The sequence below is a fragment of the Panthera onca genome, chromosome B2 (genome assembly GCF_046562875.1).
Source record: "Panthera onca isolate mPanOnc1 chromosome B2, mPanOnc1 haplotype 2, whole genome shotgun sequence".
NCBI classification, from domain to species: domain Eukaryota; kingdom Metazoa; phylum Chordata; class Mammalia; order Carnivora; family Felidae; genus Panthera; species Panthera onca.
In genome coordinates this window covers 98,330,173-98,345,159 of record NC_138343.1, presented here as the reverse complement: position 1 = coordinate 98,345,159, position 14,987 = coordinate 98,330,173, and the positions used below count along the sequence as shown (strand labels likewise).

Genomic DNA, 14,987 nt, shown 5'->3' with positions numbered 1-14,987 from the left:
TGACTGATGATTCTTGTACCCACCTACCTTTCACAAGAAGACAGGCCATAAAATACCAAAAGAAAGAAAGGAAACTGACATCCATCAAATATGACATGTCAAACATATCCCTATAATTCCAGTGTCCACAATAGCTCGTAATTAGTATTTACTGATGTTATAGGTCTATGGGACAATTCAGTGTTGTTGCCTTCTATCTGATTAATTCCCCCCAGAGAACCTACTTTGGATGTTCTAAAGCCAGCATCCTATTCTAGTTAGGGTCAGTTCTAGCCCAATTCTAGACAATGTTGACATGACTAGGCTTCTCCAGAGCTGGTTTGCTTCTGTAAAATGGGTCTCTTTGGCCATATTAAACCATATTTTACTTCACAGAGGGGCTTGCATCTGGTTTAACTAGTGATTACTTCTTCTATCTAAGGGTCTCTTTCTTCATAAAGTCTTCTCCTCTAAATTACTTAAGGAGGCAATTATGAACACAGCCCAAGTGTCCATTGATAGAAGAATGCATAAAGAAGATATGGTGTGTATACACACACACACATACACACACACACACACACACACACACACACACACACAGTGGAATATTATTCATCCATAAAAAAGAATTAAATCTTACCATTTGCAACAACATGGCTGGATCTAGAGGGTATAATGCTAAGCAAAATAAGCCTGTCAGAAAAAAAAATAAATACCATATGATTTCACTCATATGTGGAATTTAAGAAATAAAACAAATGAACAAAGAGGGAAAAAAGAGACAAACCAAAGCACAGAATCTTCACTATAGAGAACAAACTGATCGTTATCAGAGGGGAGATGGGTGAGGGAATGGGTGAAGTAGGGAAGGGGATGAAGAATACAATTATCTTTTTTTTTTTTAATTTAAATCCAAGTTAGTTAACATACAGTGTAATAATGATTTCAGGAATAGGATGTAGTGATTCATCAGCTCCTCCCAGTTCTCCTTTCAACAAGTGCCCTCCTTGATGCCCATCACCCATTTAGCCCATCCCCGCACCCAACACCCCACCAGTAACCCTTAGTTTGTTCTCTGTATTTAAGAGTCTCTTATTGTTTGTCTCCCTGTTTTTATCTTATTTTTGCTTCCCTTCCCCTACGTTCATCTGTTTTGTTTCTTAAAATTCCACATACGTGTGAAATCATATGATATTTTTCTTTCTCTGAATTATTTCACTTTAACATAATACAGAAGAGTACAATTATCTTGATGAGCACTGAGTAAGGTATGGAATTGTTGAATCACTATATTGTTCACCTGAAATTAGCATAACACTGTATACCAACTACACTGGAATTGAAATAAATATAAATTTTAAACCTAAGTTTCTTATTTTAAAGGCTCCTAAGCTCCACCCAAGTCCTGGTTGAAGCAAGTATAGGATGGAGTTTAGGAATCTATATTTTAATGAACACCTCAGGTGATTCTTATACTTGCTCACAATTGAGAACTGTCATAGGGGAAAAAAAATTAGGCTGAAGAAAAGTTTTATTAATGGTTGCCTTACATCATGGAAAAAGCTCAGTATTGTACTTAGAAAAACCTGGTCCTGAAAACTTACACTCAAGGGTGACTTAGCTGCATACTGTATCCACAGGTCACAGTGAATTGATATATCGAATAGAATATAGACAAGTTGAAATTTAGAAAATGTCTCTCAGACAGTGATCATGGTTCTGATATACTTGACATTAAATTGTGTATTTAAAAATCACTCAGATATCCAGTCAAGTTTGACGTGACATGATAATTATAGGAAACATACAAATAGAAAGATGGGAGAAAATCACCATAGTCCTGCCAGCAAGAAGCAACAAATTTTTAATATTCTGATATAATTCCTTTCAGTTTTCCTAAGCTTGGTATTTTGTTTTGTTTTGACCTGTGACTTGATTGGACTCAAGCCTAAGAGAAAGGTTTTCTCTGGGACATTTCTTTTTTTTTTTTTAATGTTTATTTATTTTTGAGAAAGAGAGAGAGACAGAGAGAGACAGAGAGACAGAGTGCAAATGGGGGGAGGGGCAGGGAGACACAGAATCCAAAGCAGGCTCCAGGCTCTGAGCTGTCAGCACAGAGCCTGACGCGGGGCTTGAACCCACGAACCATGAGATCATGACCTGAGCCAAAGTCGGAAGCTTAACCTACCGAGCCACCCAGGCACCCCCATGTTCTTTTTTCTTTTCTGCAGAGATGCTCAGAAGATATTCTTCAATACCATTATGTTTTTTAACTTTGCTAGTATGTGAGCGATTTTTCCTGGAATTCAGTGAGCTCTTTTTATCTTCATACTAGTCTTTGTCTAGCTTAAAATGGTTTTCTTCAATTATACCTTCACTTATTGCTTCAGATTCCTTTTTCAGGATTACTTTTTATTATTTTTGGGTAGTTTCTGTTTCTCAACCACATTAATCTTTTCCCTGATAGTTTTGATGTCTTTTTTCTTTTTCTCTGTATTCTTTGGAAGGTTGTTATCCTCCACCTGAGATTTATTTTCTGCTTCTTTGCCTCTATCCTGCCTCTATCCTGATGCATATTTGAATCTGCTATTGCATTTTACATTTCCTTGCATTGCTTTCTTATTGGAACTAGCTTTGTTGCATTCCTGCCTTTATCTTAGGTTGGTCTCTCTTTTTTGCTTCATGATTCTTATTTCATAAGCTATGTTGTCTTCCTGTGCTTTTTGAGTATACCAAGCATGTATTTTCTAAAATTTACTCTGCTTCATAAAAGAAATCCTTTTCAAAAGCAAATTCTTCATCTAAATCTTTGGTTTAATAACTCTTTCCCTTCACTATAACATCTTTTCAAGGGCCTTGTCATTATGTTGTTGTTGTTGACTTGTCCTTGAATGGAGCAGATTATATCAAGCTCTAGCAGGTAGAGTAGGGAAACCAACAGGAAGAATAGGTGGAATATTTATAAGAATCATCCCCCAATCCACACACATGCTTGTGCATGCACACACACACACACACACACACACACACACACATTTTGCTTTAATGTTTTGCCTGGTACTCTCAGATATAGACCTGAAGGTAAAGTTAATGTGCATTGGCCTAGTTCAAGTGGTGATATTTAGTAAATATTCATCTTATCTGTCTCTCCTGCACTGCGCTGGATCTTCGTCATCTCTATTTCATTCCGTAATTAGCCAGAGAAGCTAAGACAGTTTAGAAGTCCCTGTATGTTCTCGGTGTTCTTCTTATCTTCGTCATGATTTATAATGCTTTTCTTTAGATAAGTGAGCACATTAAAATTAAACATATCACCACCAGACCAGCCCTAGGTTTGTCCTCTTCTATACCCTACTCCCTTGACTATTTTTTTTAATGTTTACTTATTTTTGAGAGACAGAGAGAGACAGAACATGAGTGGGAGGAGGGGCAGAGAGAGACAGGGAGACACAGAATCTGAAGCAGACTCCAGGCTCTGAACTGTCAGCACAGAGCCCGACGCGGGGCTCAAACCCACCATGAGATCATGACCTGAGCCCAAGTCGGATGCTTAACCCACTGGGCCACCCAGGGGCCCCTCCCTTGAGTATTAATTATAGAATTCTGTAGAAAGAGGACCCAACTGTTACTTTAGCTTGGAAGACAGTTTCCAGTGTTACAGAATGGAGCTATATATAGAATATTACATAAATATGTTATATATTTGGTCTACACAAAATTTCCATTTCAGAACTAGGAGAGACTATAAAGTGAGAAGATAAACAACTAGTTCTTCCTTCCTTGAACCATCTCTGCTGTATCTGTATGTGATGCATGTCTTCTAACATCCAGGAAAATAGTGTTCTATCTATATCTTCAATACACGCACAGCTGGAACTTTGATATGTCATTGTCTTTCATTGTCACTTTATGATTTTTTGGTGTATTTTCATGGGTGGATTAAGAAATTAAAAGAAATATCAGGAACTCCTAGTCTGATGCCATGTGAACAGAAGTCTGAATAATATTTAACAACAGTTATCAGTCAGAATTATATGTGCCATGTGTATATTATTTTGGTCAATGTCCTTTTATATATTTTTAAATATTCTTCATTTTTCACTCTATATTATTAAATATTTTATGCCATACTTTACCTGACAGGAACTGTATTTTCACTTAGACATAGTATACACAATTAAACTGTGTTTTGAAATTTTCTTTGTGCCAAAAATTTCATAAAGGAATAGTGTTTTAAAATTCAAACACTAACTATTAGCTTTATTTTTTAAGTATCTGAGCCTGGAGAGGATACTACAGTTGGAACAGACATTTCAAAAGGATCCAAAGAGGCCCTGGAAATTAAAGAATTGTCTGAAACAGGTTAGATTATAAAAGTACTTACTGTGTGAAAGTACTTTTCAAATTCTTTTACAAAGGGCGTAGTCCCTTATTTTAGGCATAGTACCAATTTCCTACTTATTTTTTTGTATGTTGTATACCAGTTGATATGTATTAATTTAGCTTATTACATTAAAAAATATGTAGCCAACTTATAGTACTGTTTTTCATCAAATTTTATTTTATACATTAACAGTTAAAGTTGCTATATGAAATTATTAATAATTATCCAAATAATTTTGATTTTATTAATAATTCATCTAAGCCATTATAAAAAACAAAGCATAATTAAAATATGATTTGTGAGCGTAATATTATTAATTAGAAAACTAAGTTTATTTCTTTCAAATGTTATTAAAATACTATAAAGTATAAATCATTTTCTTAATATGTCTAAAGATATAATATTTGAAGATTCTTTTTTCTTTCCTTTAACCTTTACTCAAAAGTTGTACTCCCTGAGTTTCCAGAAGATGCTTATCCTGATGTTCCTGAAATGGAGCCAATTAAAGAGAAGGTTAAAAATTTCAACTTTGGCTGGAAACAGCTGGAACCAGCAATCCATGAGTCTTTCATTCAAATTTTAAACTTGGAGATTGCTGACAAAACACCAGAGGAACTACTTCAAAAAGTAGTTGAGATTATGGAAAGTAAGAGCCACAATCATAACATTTATTGTCAAGAGCAGGTAATATTATTAAAAGCACCATGAAAGTTTAAAGTCTTTCTTGATGGTTTAGGAAGTAAAACATTCAGTATATTCAAGGTTGATATTTAAAATATTTAGCAACCTCATCTTGCAGGCACCTGCCAATCATAACAGTTCCGGGGCACAAAGCACTGGCCAAATTGGCCGGTTGTCATTTAAAGAATTTGTGAAGACCTGTTTGCATACACATTTAAACTAAGATCAGTCATTATAATCAGATTTCCTAATCTTTGACTACTTTTTTATGCTAATATCCTTTTATTCTAAAAATATCTTCCCAGAAGTTACGTCTTTTTTTTTTTTTTTTTAATAGAACCCTTCCAGTATGCAGGATGGGAGTTAACTGTGGAAGATTATGAAGAAGAAACAGAAGACTATCAGGCCTACGCTGAAGTTGAGGAGGAGCTAGAAGAGGAAGAGGAAGAAGAGGAAGAGGTATATGACTCCTTTATTACCTCTCATTCACATTGGTCACATCATTGAAAGTGCACATATCCAGAGTGGTAACTAGCACTTTTGGACCCCAAGAAAACAAGCAGGCATCCTCAATGTTATCAATAAGCATTTTCAACACACTTTGCCTCTACCCACGTTTGCTTGAACCCTGAAATGCCAGGGCTAGTTAGACAATATTTTATACCCATGAAGAAAGAAAAGGGAAATCTTTAAAAAATTTTTTCCACGGAAACATTTATAGGTATCAGAGACAGAAATATTTAACAGAAATGGGCGTTTTATGTAAAAAACAGATAGCAATGGCCTCTTTGGGAAGCTGCTAGTATGATAATAAGTAGCAGTATTCTCAAGTGGAACAAGTCATTTTCAGGCATTAAACTATTCCCTTAGCAAGAGAATTTTGATAAACATTCTCATTTGATAGCCACACAATTCAGGTATCTATCAATAATAAAATAAGAAGTGATTCTTTTAATTTTAGGTTTTATCAATTCTTTTTTTTTTTAATTTTTTTTTAACATTTATTCATGTTTGAGAGACAGAGCATGAGTGGGGGAGGGGCAGAGAGAGAGGGAGACACAGAATCCAAAGCAGGTTCCAGACTCTGAGCTGTCAGCACAGAGTCAGATGTGGGGCTCAAACTCACGAACTGTGAGATCATGACCTGAGCCGAAGTCAGACACTCAACCCACTGAGCCACCCAGGAGCCTCATAGGTTTTATCAATTCTTTTGAGGCTCCTAGACCCAGTTCCAACATGAGAGGAGGTCCTCCCCAACACAACACCTAGCAGTTCTCAGACACCAGCAGGGTCTGAGGATTCACTTCAATTCTGATACTGTCTACTTGGAGATTCCAGAGGTTAAGGGTTCAGTCCTAAAGGACTGCTCCCCCCTCCCAACCTAGATGCCAGTCACAGCCCCAGGTTATTTCCCATGCTTCTGACTGACGGCTACAGATTAGGGGTTCCAATAACCTCCTTAGGTTCAATTACTTTGCTAAAGCAGCATACAGAACTCAGGAAAACACTTACCTACATTTACCAGTTTACTAAAGGATGAGATAAAGAATACAAATCAACAGCCAGATGAAGCAATACATAGGACAAGGTCCTGAACAAAGAAGCTTCTTTCTCTCCTTGTGGAGCTTGGGGCCCTGCTTGGTAGGACACAGAAGCTCTTCTAAAAGAAAAGACCAAAAAGCTGTCCTCATGGATTTTTATGGAGGCTTCATCATATAGTCATGGTTGGCTAAGTCTTTGGCCATTGGCTGATTCAACCTCCATCCCCTCTCCCCCACCCCACCTGGGAAGGTGGGGGATAGAACTGAAATTTCCACCCTTCTAATCGACATGCAATAACCTGGCTGAAACTAAAAATAATTACGTTAAGAGAAAGAAGCCCAACAAAAAAAGAATACATCCTGTATGATTCCATTTACATAAAAATTTAGAAAACTAATTATAGTGCTAGAAAACAGAGCAGTGGTTGCCTGGGAATGGGGCAGGTGGGAGGCAAATAGGAGCAGGAGGGAGAGATTTTACAAAGAAGTGTGAGCAAACTTTTGGTATTCATGAATATATCCATTATCCTAGTTGTGGTGATAGTTTCACAAATGAATACTTGTGTGAAAATTTATCAAATTTTATACTGTAAATATGTGCAGTGTTTTAATGTTAGTTATACCTCAGTCAAGCTGTTAAAAGTATTAATGGTGGTTATATCTCAATGATGAACTTACAAACAATTTTTATTTTTTAAATATATTATCTGATTTTTTAACACTAGAAATATATAATTTTCACATTAGGAAAAATCAACAACAAAGATATTTCCCTTTTACCAAACAGAAAGTACAAAAAGAAACAATAGTTCTACTGCTACACCAGAGTTCAGGAATCACACCAAGATAGGCCCAAGTGTCTCTCTTTTCTTATCAATCTTGCCTATACTTCGCGTGCATTTAAATCTGTGTATTATGTCTTTCTGTATCTGTGGGAAATTAATTATTGCCTCTTTTCCATCTCTTCCTTTTTTTCTTCCATAATACCTAATACTAATTAGGTCTCTTGGATCTATCCTCCAAATATCTGTATCTTTTCCCTCAAATTCTCCAACTCTTTACTTTTTTGTTCATATATTTGTAGATATGTCTTCCATTCATTCTTCTCATTTAAGACATTCACTGGAGTCCTACTGCTGTTATAACTAACTACCACAAAGTTAGTGGCTTAAAATAACAAAATTATCATACAGTTCTCAAGGTTAGTTCTCTGAAATGAATCTTACAGGGCTAAAATCGGTATTAGCTATGTTCCTTCTGATAGAGGAGAAGACTTTTCCTGTCTTTTCCAGCTTCTGGATGCCACCTGCATTCTTTGGTTTATGGCTTCTTCCTCCATCCTCAAAGCACATTATTTCAGCCTCTGCTTTCCATCATGTTATCTCCTCTTCTGCTTTGACCTTCTTGCCTCTCTCTTATAAGGAACTTTGTAATTACATTGGGCCCACTTGGATAATCTTCCCATCTCAACGTCCTTAATCACATATGAGGTTCTCACAGGTTCTGGGGATCTTTGGGGGCCATTTTTCTACCACAAGTGGTCACTCTCCTCTTAGGCTCATTTATGTATTTTGTTGGTGCCCATGAACTCTTTCTACTGTTTATTTGCATTTCTATTAATGTCCTCATCAATTTTCTCCTCAGAGATTGGGTTCTTTCCATCTGTGTTGCAAAGTTTTGTGGTCTATTTGATCTGACTGAACTTTCAGTTAACTAGGCTCCCTTAGATGGGTGGTGGTTTTCTTTCTTCTTTTTCTTTTTGTATTCAGTAGGGTTCAGAACTGTTGCTGGAGTGCTTTAGGTGACAACATTCTCAAAAATTATAAAAGACAAAGTGACTTCTCTCCCCATAGGTCAGGAGTATAGAGGCAGATAGGGCACATATTGATTGCTATGTGTGCCTATGACAAGCCCACGTTACCCAGATTCCTCATACTTGCTCAGATTCAGGTTTGGGGAGGACTCTTCCCACCCATACAACTCCTTCTTGGTCTTCTGTGGACCAGAGAGACCACAAGCACTTCCCTGGTCGTTGCTGATGCTAACATTCCCCAGGAAATCCAGAAACTCAGGAAAACAAAATTCCTCCTAGGACTTAACATCTTAATACTCTGTCTCTCTGATGTTTGTCTCCATGCACTCATCCAGCCCATAGTGGTAAATAATGCCATACAGTTCCCTCCCCTAGAATGTTTATGGATACCAGTTGCCTGCCCCAGCAGTTACGTTTAAGAGAAAGGAAGGGAATGTCTTCATATCACCATTTTCCCAGAATCCCTTGTTCCAAGACACTCCACACATTGCCTCTATACACATACCTCACATTCTGTTTCTAAAATTTATTTAGGGATAATTCTGGACCCACCCATTGTAAGGAAAAACTGGAGTCAATGAATGTAAGCCATTTACAATTAACTAAAAAAAATTTTTTTGTTTAATTACTCAAATGGATTGAGATATAAAAAACAAATGCTAACAAAAAAAGAGAAGCATTCTGGATATCAGTAAAAGTAGAATTGAAGGAGAAATGCATTAAAATAACACAACAAGATACTTTACACTGTCAAAGATAAGCAAAACTGGGCACTGAAGTGGTAAGGACAGGTTTTAATCAATACAGAAAAAAGTCCAGTGTGAACTGAACTCTAATTTGGACAGAGGTAGGTGGAGATTTTAAAAGCAGAATTAGGGAGTAGGAAGGGGAACAGCAGGAGCCCTGGAGATTCAGGGAAGTAAAAACTTGCCAGTGTCCATTGATGGATGAATGGGTAAAGAAGTGGTACATTCACACACACACACACACACACACACACACACACACACACACACACAGGAATATTATTCAGCCATAAAAAAGAATGAAATCTTGCCATTTGCAACAACATGGGGGATCTAGAGGATATAATGCTAAGTGGAAGAAGTCAGTCAGAAAAAGACAAATATTACATGATTTCACTCATATGGGGAACTTAAGAAACAAAGCAAACAAAGGAAAAAAGAGACAAAAAACAGAGTCCTTAAATACAGAGAACAAACTAGTAGTTGTTAGAGGGAAGGTGGGTGGGGAGATGGGTGAAATAACTGAAGGAGATTAAGAGTACACTTAACTTGATGAGCACTGAGAAACATATAGAGTTGTTGAATCACTATTATTATATACCTGAAACTAACATAACACTGTATTTAAATTATACTGGAATTTAAATAAATAAATACATGCATACATACATACATACATAAAATTCTTAAAAATGCTTTAAGTAAAAACAATAAAAATAAAATAAAATTCTCGTGAAACAAAATTATATTGACATACACATAGGTCAGAATTTATACTTTCAGTATCATTTGAGAGCATATATTTTTACTGCAAATTCAACAATGCTTTGAAATAAAATTGCATCTTATAATTGAATACATTATAAAAATCATATAAATGAGAACAAACATTGAAGAATTCAACACAATTTTAAATGTTACGTGGCCTTATCTCAGATTTATCAAAATCTTTAATTTTGAGAGATTATACATTTCAGCTTCAAAATAAAAAATGTATATATTCTTTTTTCTAGCCCTTAGCCCTTCAAAAAAAAAAAAAGATTACATATAAATGCTTTGCAGTATGGCAGAAGTAGAAATTAGAGTTACCAGGAAAAAAAAAACCACATGATACCCAGTTATATTTGAATTGCAAATAAAAGAATCATTTTTATGTATGGTACATACTTATACTAAAAAATTATTTGTTATCTGCAATTCAAATAAAACTGGGAACCACATTGTTATTTTTTAAGTCTGGCAACCCTAATTTAAGTGGATTTATTAGCAGGAAAAAGTTAAGCAGTGAACTCAAGAATCCGGAAAAAAAAGCACAACAAAAGAAAGTAGAAAGGAGAGTAAAGTCAAAAATTAACAAAATAGAAAAAGAAGACAAAATAAAAACATTAGACCTAATTTCAAAAAAATGAAAAGTTGCGAACACTTGGGTGGCTCAGTCAATTAAGCATTCGACTCTTGATTGCACCTGGGGGTCGTGATCTTGCCGTCCTGAGATTGAGCCCCTCCATGCCCGCATGGAGCCTGCTTGGGATTCTCCGTCCCTCCCCTGCTTGTGCATGCTCTCTCTCTCTCTCTCTCAAAGAAAAAAAAAAGAAAAAAGAAAACTTGGTTCACTGGGAAAAGTAATAAGATAGACAAACTTCTGAGAAGTCTAGGTAAAAAGAAGAAGCAAATAACATTTGAAACAAAAATAGGTATATAATCAAGATTTTAAAACAAGATTGTTTTAAATTACAGGAACTTTATACTAATAAATTTTAACATCAAGATTAAAAAGATTTTCAAAATATGAATTACTAAAATTTGCTTAAGAAGAATGATAAAAGCTGAAGAAACAAAAATAATAGAGGAGAGTTACAAATTATTTCTAATATGCCTTTGTTGATCAGATAATTCCTATGTTGTTTAAAATCTTCCACATCACAGAAAAATAGCAATACCTCCCAGCTCATTTGAAGTTTACATACCTCTCATACAAAAATTGACAAGAATGGTGCAAGAAACGTATAGATTAGTCTCATGTTTGATCCTTTACAGAAAGTTGTTCATTATATCTTGTTTTGGAGAATAAAAGAGGTCTGTTGTAGAATAGTCATGTAAAGTATTATTCCACTGGTATTTTTTAAATACTGTATTTGTGTCTAAATATATGTCTCGTTTTATATGTATATCAGTAAGATATACCTTGAAAAAGTGGTCTGGAGGGGCGCCTGGGTGGCTCAGTCGGTTAAGCGGCCGACTTCGGCTCAGGTCACGATCTCACGGTCCGTGAGTTCGAGCCCCGCATCAGGCTCTGTGCTGACAGCTCAGAGCCTGGAGCCTGTTTCAGATTCTGTGTCTCCCTCTCTCTCTGCCCCTCCCCTGTTCATGCTCTGTCTCTCTCTGTCTCAAAAATAAATAAACGTTAAAAAAAAAAATTAAAAAAAAAAAAGAAAAAGTGGTCTGGAAGGAAACATAAAATTGTGGATTGTTTTAAAGGCATCTTATTATGGGTTAAGTATTATTCAAGATGCATTTTTTAATTACATTTCAGTCTTGCATCAAAATATTTATAATACTGTTCTCCAAACTGAATAATATTTGTAGAATGAAGAAAGAATTAAAGAGAAGAGAAGGAACTTGGGAGATAGCAAGCACTTTTGTCCAGTGGTTCTCAAAGAAAACTTCATCCTACAGCCAGGCAGCATAGAAGAAGCAGCTAAATATCGAGAAAAGATCTACTACTTTTCAAGTCCTGAGGCTAGAGAAAAGTTTCTGGAGCATCCTGAGAAGTACGTGGCTCATAATGAGCCATTAAAGGTGAAAACAATACTCCTATCCCAATAATCACTCCTGAGTACTTATTCAAGGACTTCCTGCCAACCTTCATCATTTTACTTAATAGTGAAGTCCCCGATCTGATATTAACAATATGGTGAAACTATCTAAGTTCCAAGAAGAACTTTTTGGAATATGCATAAAATAGTTATCTATTTTGATTTTTATAGTAATGCCTTGTGTCAAACCAACACGGACTATCTGTCTTTTTAGTGGAAGTAAAAAGACACAGCTGAATTTATTGCTTATATGTTAAGGGCCAGCTGTGCTGGTTAGTCCGTGTAGAGACTTCAGAGCAGTCTGCTGATCTTAAGACAGGGATTGAGTGGGATTCAAGGATTGGTGGACTTTCAGTGGGTTGACATTTGTAGAAGTGTGGTTACTCAAGCTCACACTCAGAGGCATGATCATAGGGGCACGTCTGTGCCTGACTTGGTTGACTCTCAGGAGCAAGGGCTGAACTGGTTCATTGGATTGAAAAAGAGTCCTGTTATATGGCTCTGAAGCAATCCATGTTTTCCTAAATTTGTGGTAACACTTTTTATTCTTATTTATCACCAATAATAAAAGAGCACACTGTGGTAATATTTTATCCATTTAAAAAATAAAGCACACACATAATCACACCAGGTTTAGACAAGAGCTTTCATTTTTAATTTTACTTTCTCACCCTATTCTACATGGATGTATTTTCTTTCTAGTGTATATAATATTTTATTATCTGTTTTTTTACTTAACATTATATCAATGTAAGTTTACATATTTCTACATAGATCTCATAATGCTTAATTATTTAACATACCATTTTAACATCTATTTGTTAGACATTTTTCACAGTATTTTTCATAGTGTGATTTGTCATTGTGGATATGAATTGTGGATAGTAATTCCACATTTTGGATATCCACATTGTGGATAGTAATTAGGAAATCTTTGGGCCTGTCATTCTTTTTTTCTCTTAAATTATTTTATTAGTATAATTCCCTAGCATGGGATTACAAGATCAAAGTATACAAATCACTATAGATTGTCACTTATACTTTTGAGGACACCAATGCCTTCTTTCTTCTTCTTTTTTTAGTTAATTAAGCTCCACCCCCACAGTGGGGCTTGAACTCACAGCCCCAAGATCAAGGGTCACATGCTCTACCAACTCAGCCAGCTGGGTGCCACTGACACGAGTACTTTCTTAAATAGAACATATGTAACATATAGACCATGATTTAAACTCTTCTGAAGTCCATTTCCATGAACTTCAATTTTTATGTGGTACCCAGGCAGACCATTGAAATATGTGGATGGTTGTGGCTTCTGATGCTGCTGGTGTTGTGAAGTGATAATTCAGTCTTAGGGCAATCAATAGGCCTAATGTTTTCTAAATTACTCAAAATTCCTTTTCTTCACTCGCCTCCTACTCTACCTCTCTCCTGTGGCAGGCTCCTCCAATAAGAATATGCCTTCTGGGCCCACATGGCTCTGGTAAAACTGTCTGTGGAAGATACTTAGCAGAAAAATTGGGCGTTTTTCACATTCAGTTTGAAGAATTTCTTCAAGAAAAACTAATGCTCAAAACTAAAACTGAAAAGAAAATAGGAACTGAATTTGAAGAAGATTCTGAGGAAGAACAGTTTGCAAAACAAGAACTTGAAGAACTTGCCATTCAGGCCAATGTCAAGATTGAAGAAGAAAATACAAAGAAACCGGTAGTAATATTAATACTCTATTTGCAGATAATTATGCTTACTGGTATTACTTTTGGAAGTAGAATATAAGCAGTGTAAAACTCTATAGTGAGTTAGGTCATCCTCCCCATATGTTATTTACAAATTTTACTGCTCATCTAGGATACAAAATAGTAAGTTTTACATGACTCCAGTAAAAATCTGAACAGCTTTCCCTGACAGGACTGTTTATAGCATTTATTTGGGACTATGTTATTTGATGTCTGACCTAGACTATAAGGTTTTCCAATATCATGTTCTCTGTTTTCTGACAAATACAAAAATCTGCCCCAGTACCAGCAGAGATCTCAAAATATTAATTTCTAATGATGCATCATAAGAAATTTTATGTCTTTTAGATGGTTTCTTCCTGGGGTTGTAAAGAGAAAGTTCTTCATTCGAACTCACTTATTTTTAGAGAGAGAGAGAGCGTGCGAATGGGGGAAAAGAGGAGAGGGGCAGAGAGAGAGAAAGAAAGAGAGAGGGAGGGACGGAGGGAGGGGGAGAGAGAGAGAGTCTTAAGCAGACTCCATGCTCAGCATGGAGCCTGACACGGGGCTCAATATCATGACTGTGAGATCATGACCTAAGCCAAAATCAAGAGTCGATGCTTAGTGGACTGAGCCACCCAGGCGCCCCATATCTAACTCACTTTTTAATCATTTCTGATATAGCTAGACCCTTTTATTCTCAAGTGATCCCCTGTAAATGGACCCATATAGATTGTATTCTAGATGACTGCCTGGCTCGCCCATCCTTTAGTCAGGATCTAGATTGAATAATTATAAGATAAATGACAAAAATTTGTTAAGCCTTGTGGGTGTGTGATATAGATTGAACAAGGTTTTAGCAAAAAGTAATGAGACAGATATCCGGAGGCCATGTGTGAAAGTCAGTCATGCTAATCACTAGTAACTCCTCTTAGCTATAACATATAATTTAATATTTAAAACCATATTAAATATTGATTTAAAGAAAAGGGCTCAAGTTTTAAAATGTTAACAAGTAGAGGTATTAAAAATGACCTAAAGAAAAAAGGTCTCATCCTAACCAACTATGTAATTTATAGATTATTTATTAATACAGAGTTTTAAATTTTTTGTTTTGTTTTCTGATTTTTGTTTTAGTCTCCAGAAGTACAATTTACAGAAGAAGAAGAAGCAATCAGATTAAATCTAATGGAAAATGAGCCACTGCCTCCCGAAATTCTTGAAACAATTCTTTCTGAGTGGTGGCTTAAGGAACCAATGCGGTATCTTATTTTATATAGAATTATACAATTATTGACTTTCATCTTCTTTA

General features: G+C 35.8%; 1 protein-coding gene across 2 annotated transcripts in view; it reads left to right on the top strand.

Annotated features, from left to right (window-relative positions):
- The window catches only part of AK9 (adenylate kinase 9), a 133,149-nt gene that overhangs the window by 72,356 nt on the left and 45,806 nt on the right, over positions 1–14,987 (top strand). For both annotated transcript variants that reach the window (XM_078447206.2, XM_081795772.1), the window contains exons 21-26: positions 4,255–4,344; positions 4,812–5,012; positions 5,385–5,506; positions 11,734–11,946; positions 13,401–13,667; positions 14,813–14,937. In XM_078447206.2, coding sequence (XP_078303332.2) covers positions 4,255–4,344; positions 4,812–5,012; positions 5,385–5,506; positions 11,734–11,946; positions 13,401–13,667; positions 14,813–14,937 — 1,018 coding nt within the window. The remainder of the gene's footprint in view (positions 1–4,254; positions 4,345–4,811; positions 5,013–5,384; positions 5,507–11,733; positions 11,947–13,400; positions 13,668–14,812; positions 14,938–14,987) is intronic.